This window comes from Hemitrygon akajei, chromosome 7 (genome assembly GCF_048418815.1).
Source record: "Hemitrygon akajei chromosome 7, sHemAka1.3, whole genome shotgun sequence".
NCBI lineage: Eukaryota > Metazoa > Chordata > Chondrichthyes > Myliobatiformes > Dasyatidae > Hemitrygon > Hemitrygon akajei.
In genome coordinates, this window is record NC_133130.1 from 41167473 (window position 1) to 41189617 (window position 22145).

The 22145-nt window shown below is 41.8% G+C and overlaps 1 protein-coding gene across 1 annotated transcript in view; it reads right to left on the reverse strand.

The window, feature by feature from the left end:
- LOC140730380 (pleckstrin homology domain-containing family H member 2-like) overlaps window positions 1-22145 on the reverse strand; it is a 135295-nt gene that overhangs the window by 70794 nt on the left and 42356 nt on the right. The window contains exons 3-6 of the mRNA XM_073050700.1: window positions 14903-15052; window positions 6974-7057; window positions 6291-6372; window positions 720-881 (exon numbers count right to left, since the gene is read on the reverse strand). Coding sequence (XP_072906801.1) covers window positions 720-881; window positions 6291-6372; window positions 6974-7057; window positions 14903-15052 — 478 coding nt within the window. The remainder of the gene's footprint in view (window positions 1-719; window positions 882-6290; window positions 6373-6973; window positions 7058-14902; window positions 15053-22145) is intronic.

Consider the following 22145-nt stretch of genomic DNA (forward strand, 5'->3'; position numbering starts at 1 on the left):
TGCAAGTCTCATATGTAACGTAGCCAGGGAAGGCTTGGTTCAGAAACACGCAATCATCCAGTACTTGGGGCCCTACGCAGATTGGAATAGCAGGGATCTCTTCAGAGCAGTGTTATTTTAGGGTGAGCCAGTCAGCCTAGGGAACTCACTTCAGGTTTGTTGATTTGAACTTGTTTTAGCCTGGTTTTTTACATCCTTGCCAACTCTTCTGCAATATTGACCTCAAAATCCAACCAAAGCTTATGACCTGACCCCACTACTGACCTCATGGGCACCAGGATCCAATTCCCTAACTGTACCGATCTATACAACTCAGTGATCACCCCCTTGACTCGGTTATCATCCTCCCATACTAATAAGCACTCTCTCCATTCCACCCAACAGGGTACAAAGGAAAGGACCTCTCCTTGTTAAAGCTGCTGAGCAAAGTGGTCACAGGCATGCAATGTGAATAGGGGATAAATAGGTGCCTATAGATGCTAATGAATTTTGAGGCCAATATTTTTTTTCAGACTTTCCATAGAATGAGCAAACCACAGCAAAAATTAAAATAATTCTTTACCAATTTTCTAGAATGAAAGCACTTAAAAAATTAACAAGAAAAAAGTCTGTATTAACTTTTGATAGTAAAACATTGTCTTAGGTTGCCAGCTGGTGAATACTTAAAGAATGCCCAGCCCATAATATACATTGTACATTATTAGGAAGGAAGTTTTCACCTGTAACTTGTCTGTCCAGTACTCCAGCTTCCAGAGTATTTTGCTGAAGACTTTGGGGATTTCCTTTAAAGTATCCAAAAGTCAGGCTGCTTAACCGCTGTGCTTTGCTTGAGGTTTCACTTCGGCCAGATGGTGACTTCTGTTCGCGACTCCCTGTAAGGGCTGAAATGGAATGGCATGGAATTTGTTATTTCAGCTTCCTGACTGCAGGGTAAAAGTGGTCCCTTTCCTTATTGAAATGGTAGTTTAACTTTATTGTAATAGATATTAGAAATTCCTTTGCACCAGAACTTCTCAAAACGAGACCTGTATTTCTCTGGTAAGGCATGGAGTTGTCCCAGCGCAGGAAAGAAAGGAACGTTATGGCTCAGTCATTGACAAGTCAGGCTTTTATATATTAGAAATGGGGGAAAAAATAAACAACCTGCTGGGCAGCAAATGAATCAAGCTAGGTAAGAATACCAATTGAAACAAGATGTTATTTGTATTTAAATCCTCTGTTTAATACAGGGCAAAGAAATGCACCTAACTAGACATCAATGGACCAGACTGTTGATTTGGAGAAGGCAAAAGGAGGGGGTGTCTGTGTTTCATGATAGACTCTTCATGGTGCTTGTATTCTCTGGTCTTGTGATTTGGAACATCTGACGATTAAGTGCCGACTGTTCTATTCACTGAGAGAGTTCTCCCCTCTGATCCTGACCACGGTTTACATCCTGGCTGATGTTAAGCAAACACTCGAGGTACTGAGTCCAGTGATTAGAAAACAAGAAAATGCCTATCCAGATGCCTTTCAAATCATTGTCAGGGACTTCAATCAGGCTTGTTTGAAGAAATCTCTATGCATTTATTATAAACATGTCACCTGCAACACAAGGGGCCCCAACACATCTAACCACTGTTATACTATGATTAGGAATGTTTACCATTCAATCCCTAGACTGCATTTCAGGAAATCTGATCAGTTCGTTGTTCTCTTGCTACCTGCACACAGGCCGAGGCTAAAGATGCAGACTTCACAGATAGGGAGATCAAAGAGGTGGTTGTGGAAGGCAGGGGAGTGGCTACGAGATTGCTTAGTGGGTGGATTGTACTGTGTTCAAGGACTCATAAGTACATAAGAAATAGGAGCAGGAGTAGGTCATCAAGCCTGCCCCGCCATTCAATAAGATCATGGCTGATCTGTCTGTAAACTCAGCTCCATCTACCTGCCTTTTCCCCATAACGCTTAATTCCCTTACTATGTAAAAACCTATCTAACTGTATCTTAAATATATTTAGTGAGGAACCCTCAAATGGTTCCCTGGGCAGAGAACTCCACAGATTCACCACTCTCTGGGAAGAACAGTTTCTCATCTCCGTCCTAAATCCTCTCCCCTGAATCTTGAGGCAGTGTCCCCTAGTTCTGATCTCATCTAGTCCCTCATCAGGGGATCTGAACTAATAAGCCACAGACTTTATGAAAACAGTTGTAGACGAGTGTGTCCCCACAGAATCATTCAGAGTCTTCCACCACCAGAAGTTCTGAAGGAACTAAAAGATCCACAGTCTTCTGAGGGCCAGGTCTGTCAACCAATTAAAATGGAAGAGGTCCAGGTACGTCCTCTGGAAAGCCATCCCATATGCAAAGTGGCAATTTCAGACCAAACTTGAATCACTGAAGGATTCCCGATAGCTGTGGCAGGACTTGAATGCTATCGCCTCCTACAAGGTGAAACCAAGCGACATATAGGACAACATGGTCCTGCTCAAGATGAGCTCAATGCCTTTTATGGTCACTTTCAAATGGAGCCACCTTCATAAACTCCTACAGCTCCCGACGGCCCTGTGATTTCAGTCTCTGAGACTGGCATGAGAGTATCGTTCAGGAGGGAGAATCCATGGAAAGCATCCAGCCAAGACAAAGTACCTGGCTGAGCACTACCAACCTGTGCTAATCAACTGGCATAAGTGTTCACTGATATATTTAACCTCTCACTTGGCAGACTGACGGACTCACCTGCTTCACTCAGGCTTCAATTATACCAGTGCCTAAGAAGAACGTGATAACCTGTCTCAATGACTATTGTCCAGTTGCACATGCATCAACTGTGATGAAGTGCTTTGAGATATTGGTAATGAAACCTATCAACTCCTGTCTGAGAAGTGACTGGAACCACTCCAATTTTCCGACCGTCACAACAGGTCAACAGCAGATACTATTTCATTGTTCTCTCAGCCCTGGGACATCCGGACAGTGAATTGCATACATCAGGATGCTCTTCGTTGACTATAGCTCAGCATTTAATGCTATCATCCCCTCAAAACTAATCAATAAGCTCCAATAGACCTTGGCCTCAATATCTTTTTGTACAACTGGATCCTTGATTTCCTCGCTTGCAGACTCCAATCAGCTCGGATTGGCAACACCTCCTCCACCATCACCATCAGCACAGCTGCACCACAAGGCCGTGCGTTTAGCCCCCTGCTCTACTCGCTTTTATACTTACCACTGTAAGGCTAAGCACTTCTCCAAAGCCATATTTAAGATTGCTAACGACATCACTGTTTTTGATCGATTCAAAGGTGGTGACGAATTAGCATATAGAGGGAGATTGAAAACTTGGCTGAGTGGTGCCACTAAAGCAACTTCTTACTCAAGACCAAGGAAATGATTATTGATTTCAGGAGGAAACCAAAGGTACATGAGTCTGTCCTCATCGGGGGATCAGAGGTGAAAAGGATCAGCAACTTGAAATTCCTCGGGTGTTATCATTTCAGAGGATCTGAGCTGAGTTGAGCATGTAAATGCCGTTACCATGGCAGCGCCTCTGCATTCTTAGAAATTTGTGGGGATTCAGCATGTTATCTAAAACTTTGACAGACTTCTACAGATGTGCAGTGGAGAGAATATTGACTGGTTGCAGTATGGGAACACCAGTGCCCTTGAGCTTATAAAAAGTAGTGAAGATCCCAGTCCATCACCCCACACTGTTGACATCTACATGGAGTGCTATCACAGGAAAGCAGCATCCATCATCAAGGACCCCCACCATCCAGGCCATGCTCTCTTCTAGCTGCTGCTATTAGGAAGGAGGTACAGGAGCTTAAGAAACCAATACCACCCAGTTTAGGGACAGTTATTACCTCTCAACCATCAGAATGTTAAACCAGATGGGATGACTTCACTCACCACAACAATGAACTGTTCCCAGAGCCTATGGACTCACTTTTAAGGACTCTTTGTCTCATGTTCTTGGTATTTATTGATTACTTATTATAATTATCTTGTTTGGTTCTGTTTTGATTCTTTGAATTTACTGTGAGTACTGTAACAAAATGGATCTTAGGGTTGTATATCGTGACACATATGCACTTCGATAATAAATTTAGTTTGAACTTAGAACTTTGACTAGAATACTATTTCAAATGCCATTTACCCTTTATTGTTCTGATTTTATTCATGTACAAGTATTTCATCCATATAAAAATACTAATTTCAACTAATGAAAATAAATATTCCTTTTGGCAAAATATTCTATGTTGTGATGTGTGTTGTAAATCCAGAGACAGCATTTTTACCAATCTAATATTAAACATTCCAGTCACATATTAGAATAAACAAACCAGTAATAGTAAATCAGTTAGTGTCTAAATCCTAACTGGGGTCCAGAGGATGAATGTATAAAACTGGCCTGAAACTTGGGTAGGAATATGCAGGCTGCATGTATACTTGATTTTACTTCCACAAGTGACTACACTTAAATAAGTCCTACTTCATTGGGATGCCACCATTCCGATAACCACTCATACGGGAATGTTGCTAGTTCTCACTCTGAAGGGCGACGAGCAGGAGCCAGGAGATTTTGAGAGTGTGACATAATGATATAAGACTGCAACCCAAAATATTGATGCTTCTACATGCATACTCATTTCACACCGGTTTTTATAATCATTCTCAAAAAAGCAGATTCATGGGCATAAAAAGAGGAGCAAATTTTAGCAATCTATGAAAAATATTGGAAAAACTCAGTGGGTCAAGCAGCATCTATGTAAGGAAACGATGGATCGACATTTTGGGTATAAAACCCTTCATCAGCACTGGGAAGAAACATAGAACAGAACATAGAATAGCACAGAACAAAACAGGCCATTCGGCCCACAATATTGTGTGGATCCAGCTAAAAAGCAAATCAAAAACACCCAAACACTAATCCCTCCTACCAACACCATGTTCATTCCCGATTCCTGATGAAGGGTCTCGGCCCGAAACGTTGGCTACTCTTTTCTCACGGATGCTGCCTGACCTGCTGAGTTCTTCCAGCGTTGTGTACGTATACTATGTTCATATCCTTCCATCTTCCTTATATCCATGTGCTGATCCAAACGTCTCTTAAAAGCCTGTAATGCATTTGCCTCTACCACCAGGCAGGACATTCCAGTCATCCACAACTCTGAGTAAAAACTTACCCCTCAGATCCACCTTGAGCCTATCCCGTTTCACCTTCAATACATTCCCTCTGGCATTAGATACTTCAACCCTGGGACACAGATACTCTATGTTCACTCTACCTATGCCTCTCATAATCTTTTAAGCCTCTATCAGATGCCCCTCAGCCTCTGGCACTCCAAAGAAATCGACCCAAGTTCATCCAGCCTCTTGTGACAGCACATACCCTCTAAACCAGGCAGCATCCGAGTAAACCTGTTCTGCACCCTCTTCAAAGTCTCAACATCCTTCCTAGTGTGGGTGGTGATGGGGGCTGTGGGATGGGATGGGAGGTGTAGGTGGTGATGAGGGGTGTGGGTGGGTGGGGATGGGATGTTTGGGTGGTGATGGGCTGTGGGTGGGGGTGGGAGGTGTGGGTGGGGATCGACAAAGTGATCCTTCAAGTCTCATGAGGTCTCATTGATGTAGAGAAGGCTGCGCAATAAATGACACTACAGGATTCACATGTAAAGACGTCCTCACCTGGAAGAACTGATTAGTGTCCTGAATGGTGGTGAGAGAGTAGGGGCAAGTGTAACACCTAGCATGTTTACAGGGAAAGTATCTAGAGAGGGAATAAGGCACACGAGTGAATCTGCAGATGCTGGAAATAAATAAAATCACAAAATGCTGGCAGAACTCAGCAGGCCAGACAGCATCTATGGGAGGAGGTAGTGAAATAAGTTGGGAAGGAGGGAAATGAGCAACAAGGGAGAAGCAGAGAGAGTAATCCCTGTGGAAAGCTGGGAGGGTAAGGGAAGATACGCTTGGTGGTGAGATCCTGTTGGAGATGTTACAAGTTGTGCAGAACGTCATGTTGGAGCCAGAGGCTCCTGTTAAGTCGTGGGGGGGGTGGGGGGGAGGGATTAGGGCAGACATTGGGAAATGGATGGAATGTGGTTGAGCAACTGAGCAAATTTCTGCTTCATTTTAACATATGCTGGGTCAATGGACTTGCAGCCTGCAGCATCCAGAGGAATAACAAGGGGCAGTGAACATGTTCAATAATCAATAACACATCGATAATATATTGATAAGGACACACAATAGACTGCTGAGTTTATTCAGTGAAACATTAATATTTCGGGAAACTTTGTTCCTACCTTGCAGCTTTGTCTGAAGGATCTGGATATGTTCCATTTGTTGCTGGTTGGCAAATTTAACATTTTGATTTTCAGTTTCAAGCTGCAAACAAGCAGAGAATATTAATGAGGCACTAAGTCCTGTATCACTCCACATTAAAACACATCTAATTAGGTCAATAATGTTTATTTTATTGAAAATGCTCATAAAAATATATTGTGTAATAGTTATGATTTTATTCTCCCAAGCTACATTGTAAACAGCATGGCCTTGAGGTGAAAAATTAGAGGACATGAACTCTATAATGCTTTTACGTGAGCTGATTAGCAGAAACCTCTTCAGCCCCTCGGTGACTGTGAATGATCATGTGGCATAAAGTTTTTTAAATCATGACCAGCCTTTATCCCTCAATAGACGTTATTAAGTCCGATAATCTGGTCTTGATCATATGACTGTGGGAACATAGTGTTCGCAATTTGTAGTTTATGTCTTTTCAAAAGTGAGTAAGGCTTGTAAGTAATTCATTCTGGCACAAATACAAATCATCTTTTAAATGTATTTTCAGAAACCTAATAATTGAAAGAACTACAAATGCTCCACACCACTTAGAAATTCTAACACAGTTATAAAGAAACAAATGCTGAACCATATTTACTATGTGGTGCTGATATTTTCCTATAAATATGTGGCATAGCCTGAGTACCTCCTGTAACTTCATTGTCACCCAGTCTTTGATTTTAGCTGCTTTTTCTTCAATAACTTTAGCCTCCTGTCTTTGTAGATGCTTCTAAAATACAAAAAAATAGTTATATAACAATTTAAATTTTGTACTGCAACAGAACACTGAACTGTAAATGAGGACAGTTGAATATTTGTGAAAGATACTTGAATCATTAGTTCATGGCCTTTTCAATTATAGTATAACTTTGTTAGAACATTCTCCATTATTCTGTTCAAATACTGGTAACAAATATGTATATACCGTATTTCAAATCCAACCAGGGTCAATCATAGTTCAGAGTTCCTTTCTGCTTTCTGTATGCGATTTGTTTTGTAAGCTTGTCTGATCTAATTTAATCTCCATTTCTTTCTGTCTTTAAAGCAGAATTGAGGTTCCTCTAAAAGCTCTTAGTGAAGTGAATGGGCAATAAGATCTGGGATCAGGTTAGATGTACTGAACGAACAGGAATTACACAAAGTAATTGAAGTAAAGCTTCTGTCTTTGTCAGGAGAAACTTAAAATGATAATCAATCAGGAACTAATTAATGCTCATTATCCCTACTTTGTAATGTAATATGTGTTCATTCCACTGAGGGGCAGCAACTTTACACTCAGTGACCACTTATTAGGTACCTCCTGGTCACTGAGTGTTTGTTTGTGATCTTCTGCTGCTGTAGCTCAACTACCTCCAGGATGATCTCCTTCTGAGATGCTCTTCAGCACACTACTGTTGTAAGGTGTGGTTCTTTGAGTTTACTGTTGCCTTACTGTCATCTGAACCAGTCTAGCCATTCTCCTCTGACCTCTTTCAATACAAGGCGTTTTTGCCCAAAGAACTGCTGCTCTTTGGATATATCTTCTTGTTTCTCGCACCAGAGACTGAACCCTAGAGACTGCTATGCATGAAAATCCCAGGAGATAAGCAGTTTCTGAGATACTCTGACCACTTGTCTGCCACCAACAATCATCCCCCATCAAAGACACTTAGATCACATTTCTTCCCCTTTCTAATGTTTGGCCTAAACAACAACCGGAACTCTTGACCATGTCTGCATGCTTTATGCACTGAGTTGCTGCTACATGATTGGCTGATTAGATATTTGCAATAATGAGCAGGTACACAGTTGTTTGTGTCCTTGAGCAAGGCACTTAACAACACATTACTCTGCGACGTCACCGGTGCCAAGCTGCATGGGTCCTAGTGCCCTTCCCTTGGACAACATCGGTGGCTTGGGCAACTGCCGGTCTCCCATACAACCCTGCCTAGGCCTGCGCCCTGAAAACTCTAGGCGCAGATCCATGGTCTCTCGAGACCGACGGATGCCACCACCACACAGTTGTATCTAATAAAGTGACATTAATAAAAGCATTATATGTCTATAATGCTTTTCATAATTTCATAATCTATCAACTTTGGATCTGGTCTGAAACATAAGAATTGCTCAATTGAACAAGCTAACCAATAGTTCTGATGCAATATCTGGACCTGAAATGTACACAATTCCTTGCAGCTCAATGATGCTTCTCAACCTGCTAAGTTGCTTTTTGTTCCAGATTCCAGATTCTAGGGCCGTATAGCCCGATGGGAGTTCGGGGAGCTAGGTAAGCACAATAGGCAGAGATTCAAACAGAGAGAGGAGAAATGGGCTAAAAATTCTATATCTGAATGCACGAAGTGTCAGGAATAAGGCGGATGAGCTTGAAGCCCAGGTGCGAATGGGTAACTATGATGTTGTTGGGATAACGGAGACATGGCTGCAGGGGGATCAGACCTGGGAAATGAATGTACAAGGGTATACGTGCTATCGTAGGGACAGAAATGTGGGCAGAGGGGGTGGGGTGGCCCTGTTGGTGAGGAATGAGATTCAGTCCTTTGCAAGGGGGGACATAAGATCAGGAGAAGTGGAGTCTGTGTGGATAGAATTGAGGAACAGTACGGGCAAAAGGACCCTAATGGGTGTTGTCTATAGGCCACCAAACAGTAGCATGGATATTGGGTGCAAGTTGAATAGGGAGTTAACATTGGCATGTGGCAAAGGTAATGTCGCAGTAGTTATGGGGGATTTCAACATGCAGGTGAACTGGGAATCAGGTGAATCAGGTTGGTGCTGGACCACAGGATAGGGAGTTTGTAGAGTGCCTACGGGATGCATTCTTGGAACAGCTTGTACGAGACCCGACCAGGGACAAGACTATTCTGGATTTAGTGCTATGTAATGAACAGGATTTGATAAGCAATCTTGCAGTAAAGGAGCCATTAGGAGGTAGTGATCATAATATGATAAGTTTTTATCTGCAATTTGAGAAGGATAAGGGCAGCTCGGAGGTGTCAGTGTTGCAGTTGAATAGGGGAAACTATGGAGCCATGAGGGAGGAGCTGGCCAAAGTTGACTGGACGGATAGCCTAGCAGAAAAGACAGTGGAACAGCAATGGCAGGTGTTCTTGGGAATAATGCACAAGGTGCAAAATCAGTTCATCCCCCGGAGAAGGAAGGATTCAAAGGGGGGAAAGGGGCCACAGTGGATGACAAAGGAAGTCAGAGATTGCATAGCATTAAAAAAAAGGAAGTATGACAGAGCTGAGGTGAGTGGGAAGACAGATGATTGGGAAATTTTTAAGGGAACAACAGAACTTAACTAAAAAGGCTATACGGGGAGAAAAAACTGAGGTACGAACGCAAGCTAGCCAGGAATATAAAGGAGGATAGCAAAAGATTTTTTAGGTATGCGAAGAGAAAAGATAGTTAAGAACAATGTTGGGCCCTTGAAGAATGAATTGGGTGAAATTGTTATGGGAAACAGAGAAATGGCAGAAGAATTTAATAAGTACTTTAGATCTGTTTTCACTAAGGAAGACACAAGCAAACTCCCAGATGTATGGATGGGCCAAGGACATAGGGTAACAGAGGAAATGAAACAGATTGACATTAGGAAGGAAACGGTGATGAGAAGACTGATGGGACTGAAGGCTGACAAATCCCCAGGTCCAGATGGTCTGCATCCTAGGGTACTATAAAGGAGGTGGCCCTGGAAATTGCGGGATGCATTGGTAATCATTTTCCAATGTTCCTTAGATTCAGGATCAGTTCCTGAGGATTGGAGAATGGCTAATGTTATCCCACTTTTTAAGAAAGGAGGGAGGGAGAAAACAGAGAACTATCGATCTGTCAGCCTAACATCAGTAGTGGGGAAGATGCTAGAGTCCATTATTAAAGATGAAATCGTGGCATATCTAGATAGCAGTGATAGGATTGGGCCGAGCCAGCATGGATTTACCAAGGGTAAATCATGCTTGACTAATCTATTGGAGTTTTTCGAGGATGTAACCAGGAAGTTAGACGGGGGAGATCCAGTGGATGTAGTGTACCTCGATTTTCAGAAGGCATTTGATAAGGTCCCACATAGGAGATTGGTGGGTAAAATCTAAGCTCATGGCATTAGGGGGAAGACATTGACAGGGATAGAAAACTGGTGGGCAGATAGAAAGCAAAGGGTAGCAGTGAATGGGTGTTTCTCGGAATGGCAGGTGGTGACTAGTGGGGTGCCACAGGGCTCGGTATTGGGACCACAGCTGTTTACGATTTACATCAACGATTTAGATGAAGGCATTGAGAATAACATCAGCAAGTTTGCTGATGATACTAAGCTGGGTGGCAGTGTGACATGTGATGAGGATGTTAGGAGAATTCAGGGTGACTTGGATAGGCTGAGTGAGTGGGCAAATACTTGGCAGATGACGTTTAATGTGAATAAGTGTGAGGTTATCCACTTTGGGAGTAAAAACAGGAAGGCAGATTATTATCTGAACGGTGTAAAGTTAGGTAAGGGAGAAATACAAAGAAATCTAGGAGTCCTTGTTCATCAGTCACTGAAGGTGAATGAGCAAGTGCAGCAGGCAGTGAAGAAGGCTAATGGAATGTTGGCCTTTATTACAAAGGGAATTGAGTACAAGAGCAAGGAAATCCTCTTGCATTTGTACAGGGCCCTGGTGAGACCACACCTGGAGTATTGTGTACAGTTTTGGTCTCCAGGGTTAAGGAAGGACATCCTGGCTGTAGAGGAAGTGCAGCGTAGATTCACAAGGTTAATTCCTGGGATGTCAGGACTGTCTTACGCAGAGAGGTTAGAGAGGCTGGGCTTGTACACGCTGGAATTAAGGAGATTGAGAGGGGATCTGATTGCAACATATAAGATTATTAAGGGATTGGACAAGATAGAGGCAGGAAATATGTTCCAGATGCTGGGAGAGTCCAGTACCAGAGGGCATGGTTTGAGAATAAGGGGTAGGTCATTTAGGACAGAGTTAAGGAAAAACTTATTCTCCCAGAGGGTTGTGGGGGTCTGGAATGCACTGCCTCGGAAGGCAGTGGAGGCCAATTCTCTGGATGCTTTCAAGAAGGAGCTAGATAGGTATCTTATGGATAGGGGAATCAAGGGATATGGGGACAAGGCAGGAACCGGGTATTGATAGTAGATGATCAGCCATGATCTCAAAATGGCGGTGCAGGCTCGAAGGGCCGAATGGTCTACTTCTGCACCTATTGTCTATTGTCTATTTTCAGTTTCTCCTCTTCAGGCGACCCAACAGTAACTGGTGAGCCCATCAAAACTCAGCACCTACGTAATAGGAGCAGCATTTATATAAAAATTAAGCTGAGTGAGGACGGTTTTAACTTTTGACATTTTCAATACCAGTAATCAGTTCAATCTCTCTCCCAGCCTTTTCTTTTGTCAATTAAATAAAATAAAACCTGAAGGGCTACAATTTAATTAAAGAATTTTCCAGGTTCTGTCTACCAGCAAAACTTTACTTCCATCTACTGTGGTCAATGCGTTTCCGGCTGAACACATGTCCATCGAGTCTGCCCACTAATTGGCTGATCAATCCAGTTTTCCCTTGAAAAATAATTACTGGATTTAACCTCCAAGAGGACCACAACTTTGTCATGGTTTGGAGGCCTGCGTGCCTCAATGACCCAGAGAGCTATGCTGGCTGGACTTTGCTTTGGCTCTTGGTAGAGTCACCCATGCCAAACAGGTCAAAGGGTAGAGACCAGATTAGAAATTGTCCACCGGTTCAGCTCAGGGTTAATAACTGTAAGCAAAACTGTGATGGAGAAAGCAAGGAAGAATCCTTCTATATCTGTGTATGACAGTACTCCTGCGTCTCCACCCGAGACTTGCGTACCCTACAGCAGTGAAGACTGAGAAGAAGCTGCCAGCATGAAGAAGGAAACTTTGAACACTGGACAGAGATGAAGGACCTTCATTGCTACCTTAAATGCCAGCAGGCGTAGTGGGCAGTAAGTAAGCAAGTTGAATTTAAAGATCATTGAGCACACAATCTCATGGTTTTGAAGAATATGATTGTTAGTTCGACTGTTCATTGCTTTTCCTGCTGCATTGAAAGGTTTAGTGAAAGCAGTGGGGATTATGGAATACAGAAGGAACTGAGCAGGTTAAAGTGTTACAGTGAACTTTCCAGACTTACACAGAACATTTTAACATTTGATTTAATGTCTTCAAATCTGTAATGTTCAGCATCACTGAACACATTACCCAAGGATAATGGAAAAATTTCAAAGATGTGTTCTGATTTGAACTTATGTATAAATTCAAATTAACTTTATGTTGTAACATAAAAAGTATCAGGTATGTCACTCAACATCTCCCTCTACTGGCCAGGCCAGAATCTGTAACTCACTTTTCTACTAGTTTTTGAATGTCCATAAGTTTAAGTGAATCTTACCCCAATGATGGATAAAAATACATTAAAATCACTTTTTTCCAATTTGCATAGTTGACTTTATTTTTAAAAAACAATCATTGGATGCATATTAAGGCCAGCAGTTGTTGTCCATTCTTAGTTGTCCTTGAGAATGTTGTAAAGCTCTCTCCACAATTCTCCAAGACTGGTGACACTGAAGAATTACATGAAGCTTGGAATGGGTCTTACAGTGGTGCCATTCTATGCATCAGTTAGTATTGTTCTTCTTCACAACAGAGGTTACATGAGTTACGATGCATGTAATGCATCTTGTCTAAGTTATAATCTGCCATTATGGAGCACCAGTGTTGGAGGAATTGAATGTTTAACATGGTGGATGGGATGGAAGGCACAAAAGTATTTCCTGTATTCTGCAGAATGCCAAGTTTCTTGGCTGGGGTTGGAATTGCACTCCGCCAGATAAGAAGAGAATATTGCATCACACTTTCCGCCTATATCAACATATACCGGTGATATTAAATCTGATTCTGACTCTGTTTCTGATGTCCTAGAGACAGCAGAGTTACTTTGGACAATCAGGAGGCATGGAGAGTCATCCTTTGCTGTACCTGCATCCTTTGTTGTAGCAGCAGTTTTAATACTTCATCTTCTGAGGAACTGCAACTGCAACTAAGCAAGTGGTTCCTTTCTGACTTAATAAAGGAATAATGTCCATTGATGCCCATTAATGAAGAAGTTGAAGGTAGCTGGTTATAGAACACTATCCTGAAGAAGTCCCACAGTAATACCTTATGGGCGTGATGACCGACCTTCAATATACACAAGCCCCTTCCTTCTGCAAGACATAAATCCAGCTAACAAAGATTTTCAGTAGCTCAAATATTACCAGAGATCCTTGTTGCCATACTTGGTTAAATATTGTCTTGATGTCTCAGGACCTTAGTTCTTTGGAACTGGCTTATTATGGCCAAACACCCCTGAGAACAGTGATTCTCAGACTGCAGCTCTTCAGTCACACATGGCTCAATGACATGTAACTTGTGACTCAAGATCTTTATTTTCTATATTAGAATATGAAATCAGAATTATGAAACTAGAATATAGTTATTAACATGATACAACGGGATATGTAATATAATACCAGGATAAAAACTGGTATGGAGAAGAAAGTCAGGTTCAAAGGGTACATAGTTAATGTCAGAACCATTGATACAAACATTAAAATAAAATCAACCTTCAAACTTTTGCCACATAATGCATTGAGAAGGTCCTCCTCAACAAGCATCTTCCAGTGACCAAAAAGCTAGTCCCTGAATTGTATTGGATGCAGTCCATCTAGAGCCACAGCCACCATCAGCATCGAACACAGTCAGGCAGGTTCCAATGTCAGCATGCCTGATGGAAGACTATTGAAACATGTGTTTCTGAACGCCATGGAAAGAGGTTACCAGCTGAATAAAGGAAAAGATTTCAGGTTATGTTCAAAGCCTCCACAGACCACTGGGCATCAATGGGCCATAACACCACAAGATGGATAGGGAGCATTTGGGATGATATTGAGAAGCTCCAGGCTACGAGTTAGGAGCAGAGGAGGAATGCCATATAAACAGCAAAGGAATACTCAACCCGCAATCACCCATCCAGCCTCTCCATTCAGGCACTGCTGGCTCCTTCTGTGGAAGAGTGTGCATTCTCACATCAGTCTTATGAGTCACCTTGAAGCCGACAGAACACGAGTGGAAACAAGTCATTCTCAATCCCATGGCACTGACTAAGAAAAGCAATTTGAATCTCTTCCAACAAATTATTTAAAATGAGCCAAATGACATTCCTCTTTGGTAATTATCTTGGGACATACTGACAATTTGATAGATCAGAAAATCTGCATATTCAGCAGCTGCTGGAGATCAGAGATTCTATTAGGAATTTGATTTCAGTTATGTTAGTTATTTTTTTGGAGTCTATCACCATTTTCTTTAAATCAATAGAGCATAAATTGAGTTGTGATGTCCATAGAGAGAACAGGGGCATGAGAAAGAATTCATGACAAGAAGCCCACTACTATGGAAGCAAAACTAACTTAACTATAAAAACTTAAGATTAAGAAAACTTAAGATAAACATGTTTAATTGACATCCATGTCTGTGTTACCAAGGAATGAATTTCTGAAGAGGAGCTCAAACCTGTTCATCCAGCTGGAGTTCTAAACGCTGAATGATATCATCTTTTTCCAGTACAAGGGCCTCCAACTCCTGGCAATTTTTATACAACTTATTCTCGGATTCACTTGTCTGGATGTTGGCTGCATTTAGCTTTTCTTCCATAATGCGAACCTATAAGCACAAGCCAATTGTTCAAAAAAGATTTAATAATCATTTTCTTTCCAGAAAAAGTAAATAGCAGCAACAAATAATTGTTAGAATGCAAATCAAGGAGGCATGACTATTCCATTAAACTCTGGGTAAAATTCTGTGATTTCTTTGTGAGAGATTTCAAACTCCAGCAATTCTACAATTCCACAGTCATTTGTTCACAGACATATTTTAAATACACTGCAACTTCCTAGTACTAAGATGAAGACCAGACAGATTTCCCTGAATTAAATCATCGTGTTCTGGTAATTAGAAGCAATTCAACTACTTGAAAGTAATTTCCTTTTGTAACGAGGTGGGAATGTTTGCAGAGTGATTGCTTCTAACTCTGCTGCTAATACTGTGACTTAGTTGTGTTTCATGCATTCCTGGTGAGATGTAAATGTATCCAGAGAAATGCTAAATTTCTAGCAGACACATTTTAAATCTTTGTAAGAGACCACAAATATTCTTGTAAATGTACAATCATAGACACATGTAAATGCCACACAGAAGTCTATTTTTTTTTAGTTCCCAGTTTGCAGATTTCAGATATTTAATCCTGGTCACCAGATTGATGAAACACAATGTCAAATACGAGGTCCGTCTTTTAAATTAAATATGAACACCAATGCATGCACTTAGTTATTATTTAAGATGGCGCCAGTGTCTGGTGACTCTGCGCGTGCTCTCCCGAGCAAACTGCCCTCTACACTATCCTATACCCGAGAAACCCTTCTAAGTACTTGGTTTCTTGACAGTTTTACAAGAGGCAGTCTGCAACCTCTGGCCTAAACTGATTGGATCAAGGAATCCTAAACATGCAGCAAAATTTCACATTATTTCAGAAAGCAAATGAAAGCTTCTTTTTCGTAGTATGCGCAATAAAAACTCTTCATAATTTTGATCTATTAATAATGAAATCAAAAAGAACCAAGCCGAAAGAAATAAGAAAGAGAGAAATAAGGGCTAAATGAAGCTAAGAGGTTGCTCTGGCAGACAACATGAAGGAGAACTGCAAGGTATTCTACAGATAGAGCTTTAGAGCAAAAGGATAACAAGGGACAAAATTGGGCTACTTGAAGATCAGCATAGAGCTGAAGGAGATGGAGGAGATCTTAAGCTGATCTTCTGCATTTGCATTTACTCAGGAGATGAATAGAGTCTATTCAGGCAAAATGGTAGAGGTGTCATGGATTATATCAGTTTCAGAAGAGGAGGTGTGTTTGCTGTCTTGAGGAAAATTAGGGCAGATAAGTCCCTAGGGCTTGACAAGGGACTTGTCCCCTCAGACCTAGTGAAGAAATTGCAGGGACCCTGGCAGAGGTATTTATAACAGCCTTAGCCACAGATGAGGTGCCAAAGGACTGGAGGATAGCAAATGTTTTGTTGTATATGAAAGGCTCTAAGGATAAGCCGGGACGTTATAGACCAGTGACCCTAACATCGGTAAAGGGTAAATTATTGGAAAGTAATCTAAGGGACAGGATTTATAAGTATTTGTATAGGCAGGGCCTGGTTGGGGATAATCATCATGGCATTGTTCTTGGTAGGTCATGTCTAACCAATCTTATAGTGTTTTAGAAGGAGGTTATCAGAAAAATTGATGAAGGAAAGGCAATAGACATAGTCTACATGGACTTTAGCAAGGCCTTTGCCAAGGTCCCACATGGCAGGCTGGTCCAGAAGGGTCAGTCGCTTGGCATTCAGGATGAAGTAATAAATATTTTCAGTACAGTATTGGCTTAGAGTTGAGGAGTATTACCAGATAGATAGATAGATACTTTATTCATCCCCATGGGGAAATTCAACATTTTTTCCCAATGTCCCATACACTTATTGTAGCAAAACTAATTACATACAATACTTAACACAGTAAAAATATATGCATCTAAAATCACCCTCTCAAAAAGCATTAATAATAGCTTTTAAAAAGTTCTTAAGTAGTTTACTTAAATACATTGAGTCCTAACCCCAGCACTTTAACATATCTTACTCCTGGCGGTTGAATTGTAAAGCCGAATGGCATTGGGGAGTATTGATCTCTTCATCCTGTCTGAGGAGCATTGCATCGATAGCAACCTGTCGCTGAAACTGCTTCTCTGTCTGTGGATGGTGCTATGTAGAGGATGTTCAGGGTTTTCCATAATTGACCGTAGCCTACTCAGCGCCCTTCGCTCTGCTACCGATGTTATACTCTCCAGTACTTTGCCCACGACAGAGCCCGCCTTCCTTACCAGCTTATTAAGACGTGAGGCGTCCCTCTTCTTAATGCTGCTTCCCCAACACGCCACCACAAAGAAGAGGGCGCTCTCCACAACTGACCTATAGAACATCTTCAGCATCTCACTACAAACATTGAATGACGCCAACCTTCTAAGGAAGTACAGTCGACTCTGTGCCTTCCTGCACAAGGCATCTGTGTTGGCAGTCCAGTCTAGCTTCTCGTCTAACTGTACTCCCAGATACTTGTAGGTCTTAACCTGCTCCACACATTCTCCATTAATGATCTTGTAATATGGACTGTTCTATGTAGCCAACAAAAAGCATCACTGAGGCCCATGCGGGCTACCCCTTGAGTCTGGAGAAAGTGGGAGGAGCTGAAGGAAAAATTGTTGAGTTTTGCCAGAAGGAGAAGGGTGGTGTTGGAGGGGAAATGGTTGGTTATTTTATTATAACCTTTATTATGGTAGAACAAAGGGATACAGGAATAAATATCCATAATTCCTTGAAATGTGTCTCACATTTCCCAGATGGGGAGGTTCCTCACTCAGAGGGAACGAGCTACCAGTAGGAGTGGTGGAAGTGGATTCGAGTGCAACATATAAGAGAAGTTTGGATAAGTACATGGATAGGAGGGCTTTGGATGGCTACAGTCCAGGTGTGGGCCAATGGGACTAAGCAGAATAATAGTTTGGCATGGATTCGATGAGCCATAGGGCCTGTTTCTGTGCTGTAGTGTTCTGTGACTCTATGACATGACAACGAACAGGAAGAAAGCTAATATCATAACTTAAATTACAAATTTGAAAACAAGCTATAACTGTTTATTGGTTCTCAGAAATGTGGAAACAATTCCTGTATTTTAACAATGAGCTGAAATTAAACTGCTGGTCAAAGCTGCAAAATATCTCTTGTACAATCATTACCTGTAAATCACAGCATCACAACAAAGTATTTGCAGCTGTGATAGAACAAACAGAATGGGAATTTTGAAACAGATTTTTTGAACACAAGATTTTTGGAACATTGGGCTCACTTCTAGGGAAGGTGGATTCTGTACAGTAGGAACAGTTTGCACCTGAACTGGAGGGGGACTAATATCCTAGTGGGAAGGTTTGCTGCATAGTGGGGTTTAAACTAGAGTTACAGGGGGATGGGAAACAGAGCACCAGAACAGTCTGTGGACAGGTTGTGGAGAAAGATGTTGGCAAGACCTCAGACAAAGTTAGGAATCAAAAGGTTGAGCAAGGTGCGACTAGAGTCCACTGCTGCGTATATTTCAACGCAAGTATCATAGGAAAGGCGTATGAGCTCAGGGCACAGATCAACACCTGGAATTATGACGTTGTAGCCATTAGAGAGACTTGGTTGTAGCAGGGGCAGGTCTGACAGCTCAGTATCCTGAGGCTCCATTGTTTTAGAAGTGATAGAGCAGGAGGAATTGAAGGAGGAGGGGTGGCATTAACAGTCAAGGAAAATGTCTGTCAGGGCAGACTGCAGAACTTGTCTAGTGAGGCATTATGAGTGGAAGTGAGAGCTAAAAGTAGGACCACGTTAATGGGGCTATATTACAGACCACCCAACAGTCCTAGGGACGTAGAGGAAGAAATTTGTAAAGAGATTGCAGGCTATTGCAAGAAGCATAAGGTTGTTATAATAGGGGATTTTAACTTTCCATATATTGACCTGGAATCCCATATTGTAAAAGGACTAGATTTGATAGGGCTTGTCAAATATGTTCAGGAAAGTTTCCTTCATCAGTACGCAGAAGTCCTAACACGAGAGCGTGTAATACTAGATCTGCTATTAGGGAATGAGACAGGTCAGAAATATGGAAAAGGATAGTCTAGTCTGCGGATTAAGATTCTAAATTGGAGTAAGGTCAATTTTGATGGTAAACAAAACAAGTGAGGATTGGGGACAGGCTGTTTTCTGGCAAAGGTGTACTTGGTAAGTGGGAGGCATTGAAAGGTGAAATTCTAAGAGTACGAAGCTCATATGTGCCTGTCAGAATTAAAGGTAAAGATAACAAGTGTAGGGAACCTTGGTCTTCAAGAGATATTGAGGCCCCAGTAAAGAGAAAAAAGGAGGTGCAAAGCAGGTATAGGCAAGTAGGAACAAATGAGGTGCTGATGGAGTACAAGAAATGCAAGAGAACACTTAAATAAATCAGGAAGGCTAAAAGAAGGCATGAAGTTTCTCTAGCAGACAAGGTGAAGGAGAATCCCAGGGGTCTCTACAGATATGCTAAGAGCAAAAGGATTGCAAGGGACAAAATTGGTCCTCTGGAAGACCAGAATGGTAATCCATATGTGGAGCCAAAACAGATGGTGCAGATCTTAAATAAAGTACTTGCATCTGTATTTACTCGGGAGATGGACACAGACTCTTCAGAAGTGAGGCAAAGCCACATCAACTTCATGGTGTCTGTACAGATTATCCTGAGACAAGTTAAAGTGGATAAATCCCCAGGGCCTGAGAAGATGTCCCTTTGGATCCTACAGAGGGCAAGTGCAGAAACCAAGCAGAGATATGTAAGCCATCCTTAGCATCAGGAGAGATACCAAAGGATTGGAAGATAGCCAATGTTGTTACGCTGTTTAAAAAAGGCTGGTTTCTGGTCAAGATGGCGCCAGCGTACAACAGTCCTGCAGTCAACATCTTCCAGATAGCTCATAAAAATGTCTTTTTTACTTCTTTTACCTTTGCTTTTCACCTCAGATATGTTTCTGGGACTGTTAGAGCCTGCGCTTTACTGTTTGGAGATCAACTGAGTAACTCAGTGCTTTGCTGTCTCCGAGAAGATTCTGGAAAGTGAGCGTGTCCTCGATGTGAAGAAACTTGCGACTCCATTTTGCTGATTAAAGCACGCATCACTGCCAATTAAAGCACTGAGGAAGATTGAGACATCGAGGCGAATGCAGAAGGTGAGTGAGAGTTCAGCACTATCTTCCTTTCGATCGCTGCCGAGAAGGGGTCTGTGAGCAGCCTCTCGCTGTCTGGCTCACTGTGGCAGGCAGGTAGGCCTCTCTGCCTCGTGTGGTGTCTCTCTCTTTTGATGAATGCTAGGATGGTATCATAGTTCTGTGTTTATGGATTGGACTATTGTGTATATGGACTGTGGACTTTTTCAGATTTATGGTTTTTATATTCTGTGTTTTTAATAGCATATTTCTTTTCTGTTTTGTTGTGCGAGAGGAGGGGGCTAGGGCATTGATGTTCTGTTAGTTCTTATGTGCAGGAGAGGGTTGTTTTATGGAGGTCAATGTTCCTGTTCTTTTTTGTGTGTGTGGGGGGGGGGTGGGTTTGAAATTTTTCACTGAATGACTTGCATGTTCTTTCTTTTGTTTCGTGGTTATCTGGAGAAGATGAATTTCAGAATTGTATGTGGATACAATTAATAATAAATGAACCTTTGAACCTTGAACTTTTGAAACATAAACCAGGAAATTATAGGCTGGTGAGTCTGACATCTGTTGTGGGAAATTTATTGGAAGGTATTCTAAGGGACCGAATATATAAATATTTAGATAGATATGGACTGATTAAGGATAGAAAGCATGGCTTTGTGCATGGTAGGACATGGCTAACCAATCTTAAAATAGATTTTTGAGGAAGTTACCAGGAAAGTGGATGAAGGCAAGGCAGTGGATGTTGTCTATGTGGACTTTAGAATGCACTTCAGTTGCTCGGCATTCAAGATGAGGTAGTAAATTGGATTAGACATTAGCTATGTGGGAGAAGCCAGAGAGTGGTAGTAGAGGATTGCCTCTGTGACTAGAGGCTTGTGACTAGTGGTGTGCCACAGGGATCGGTGCTGAGTCTGTTGTTATTTGTCATCCATATCAATGATGTGAATGATAATGTGGTCAACTAGATCAACAAATTTGCAGATGACACCAAGATTGGGGTGTAGTGGACAGTGAGGAAGGCTATCATAGCTTGCAGAGTGATTTGCATCAGCTGGAAAAATTGGCCAAAAAGTGGCTGATGGAATTTAATGCAGACAAGTGGGAGGTTTTGCACTTCGGTAGGATCAATCAGGGTAGGTCTTACACAGTGATCGGTAGGTCACTGAGGAGTGTGGTAAAGCAAAGAGGTCTGGGAATACAGGCCCATAATATGCTGAAAGTGGCATCACAGGTTGATAGGGTTGTAAGGAAAGATTTTGGCACATTGGCCTTCATAAATCAATTGAGTACAGGAGATGGGATGTTGTGTTGAAGTTGTATAAAACATTGGTGAGGCCTAATTTGGAATATTGTGTGCAGTTTTGGTCATGTACCTACAGGAAAGATGTAAATAAGGCTGAAAATTTTACAAGGATGTTGCTGGTCTGGAGGAGCTGAATTATAAGGAAAGATTGAATAAGTTAGGGCTTTATTCCTTAGAACATAGAAGATTGAGAGGAGATTTGATAGAGGCATACAAAATTATGAGGGGTACAAGACCGTAAGACCATAAGATATAGGAGCAGAAGTGGGACATTCGGCCCATCGAATCTGCTCCACCATTCAATCATGGGCTGATCTAATTCTTCCAGTCATCCCCACTCCCCTGCCTTCACCCCATACACTTTGATGCCCTGGATAATCAAGAAACTATCTATCTCTGCCTTAAATACACCCAATAACTTGGCCTCTGCAGCCGCTCGTGGCAACAAATTCCACAGATTTACCACCCTCTAACTAAAGTAACTTCTCCACATCTCTGCTCTAAATGGACATCCTTCAATCCTGAAGTCATGCCCTCTTGTCCTAGACTCCCCTACCATGGGAAATAACTTTGCCATGTCTAATCTGTTCAGGCATTTTAACATTCAGTGTGGATAGGTTTAATGCTAACAACCTTT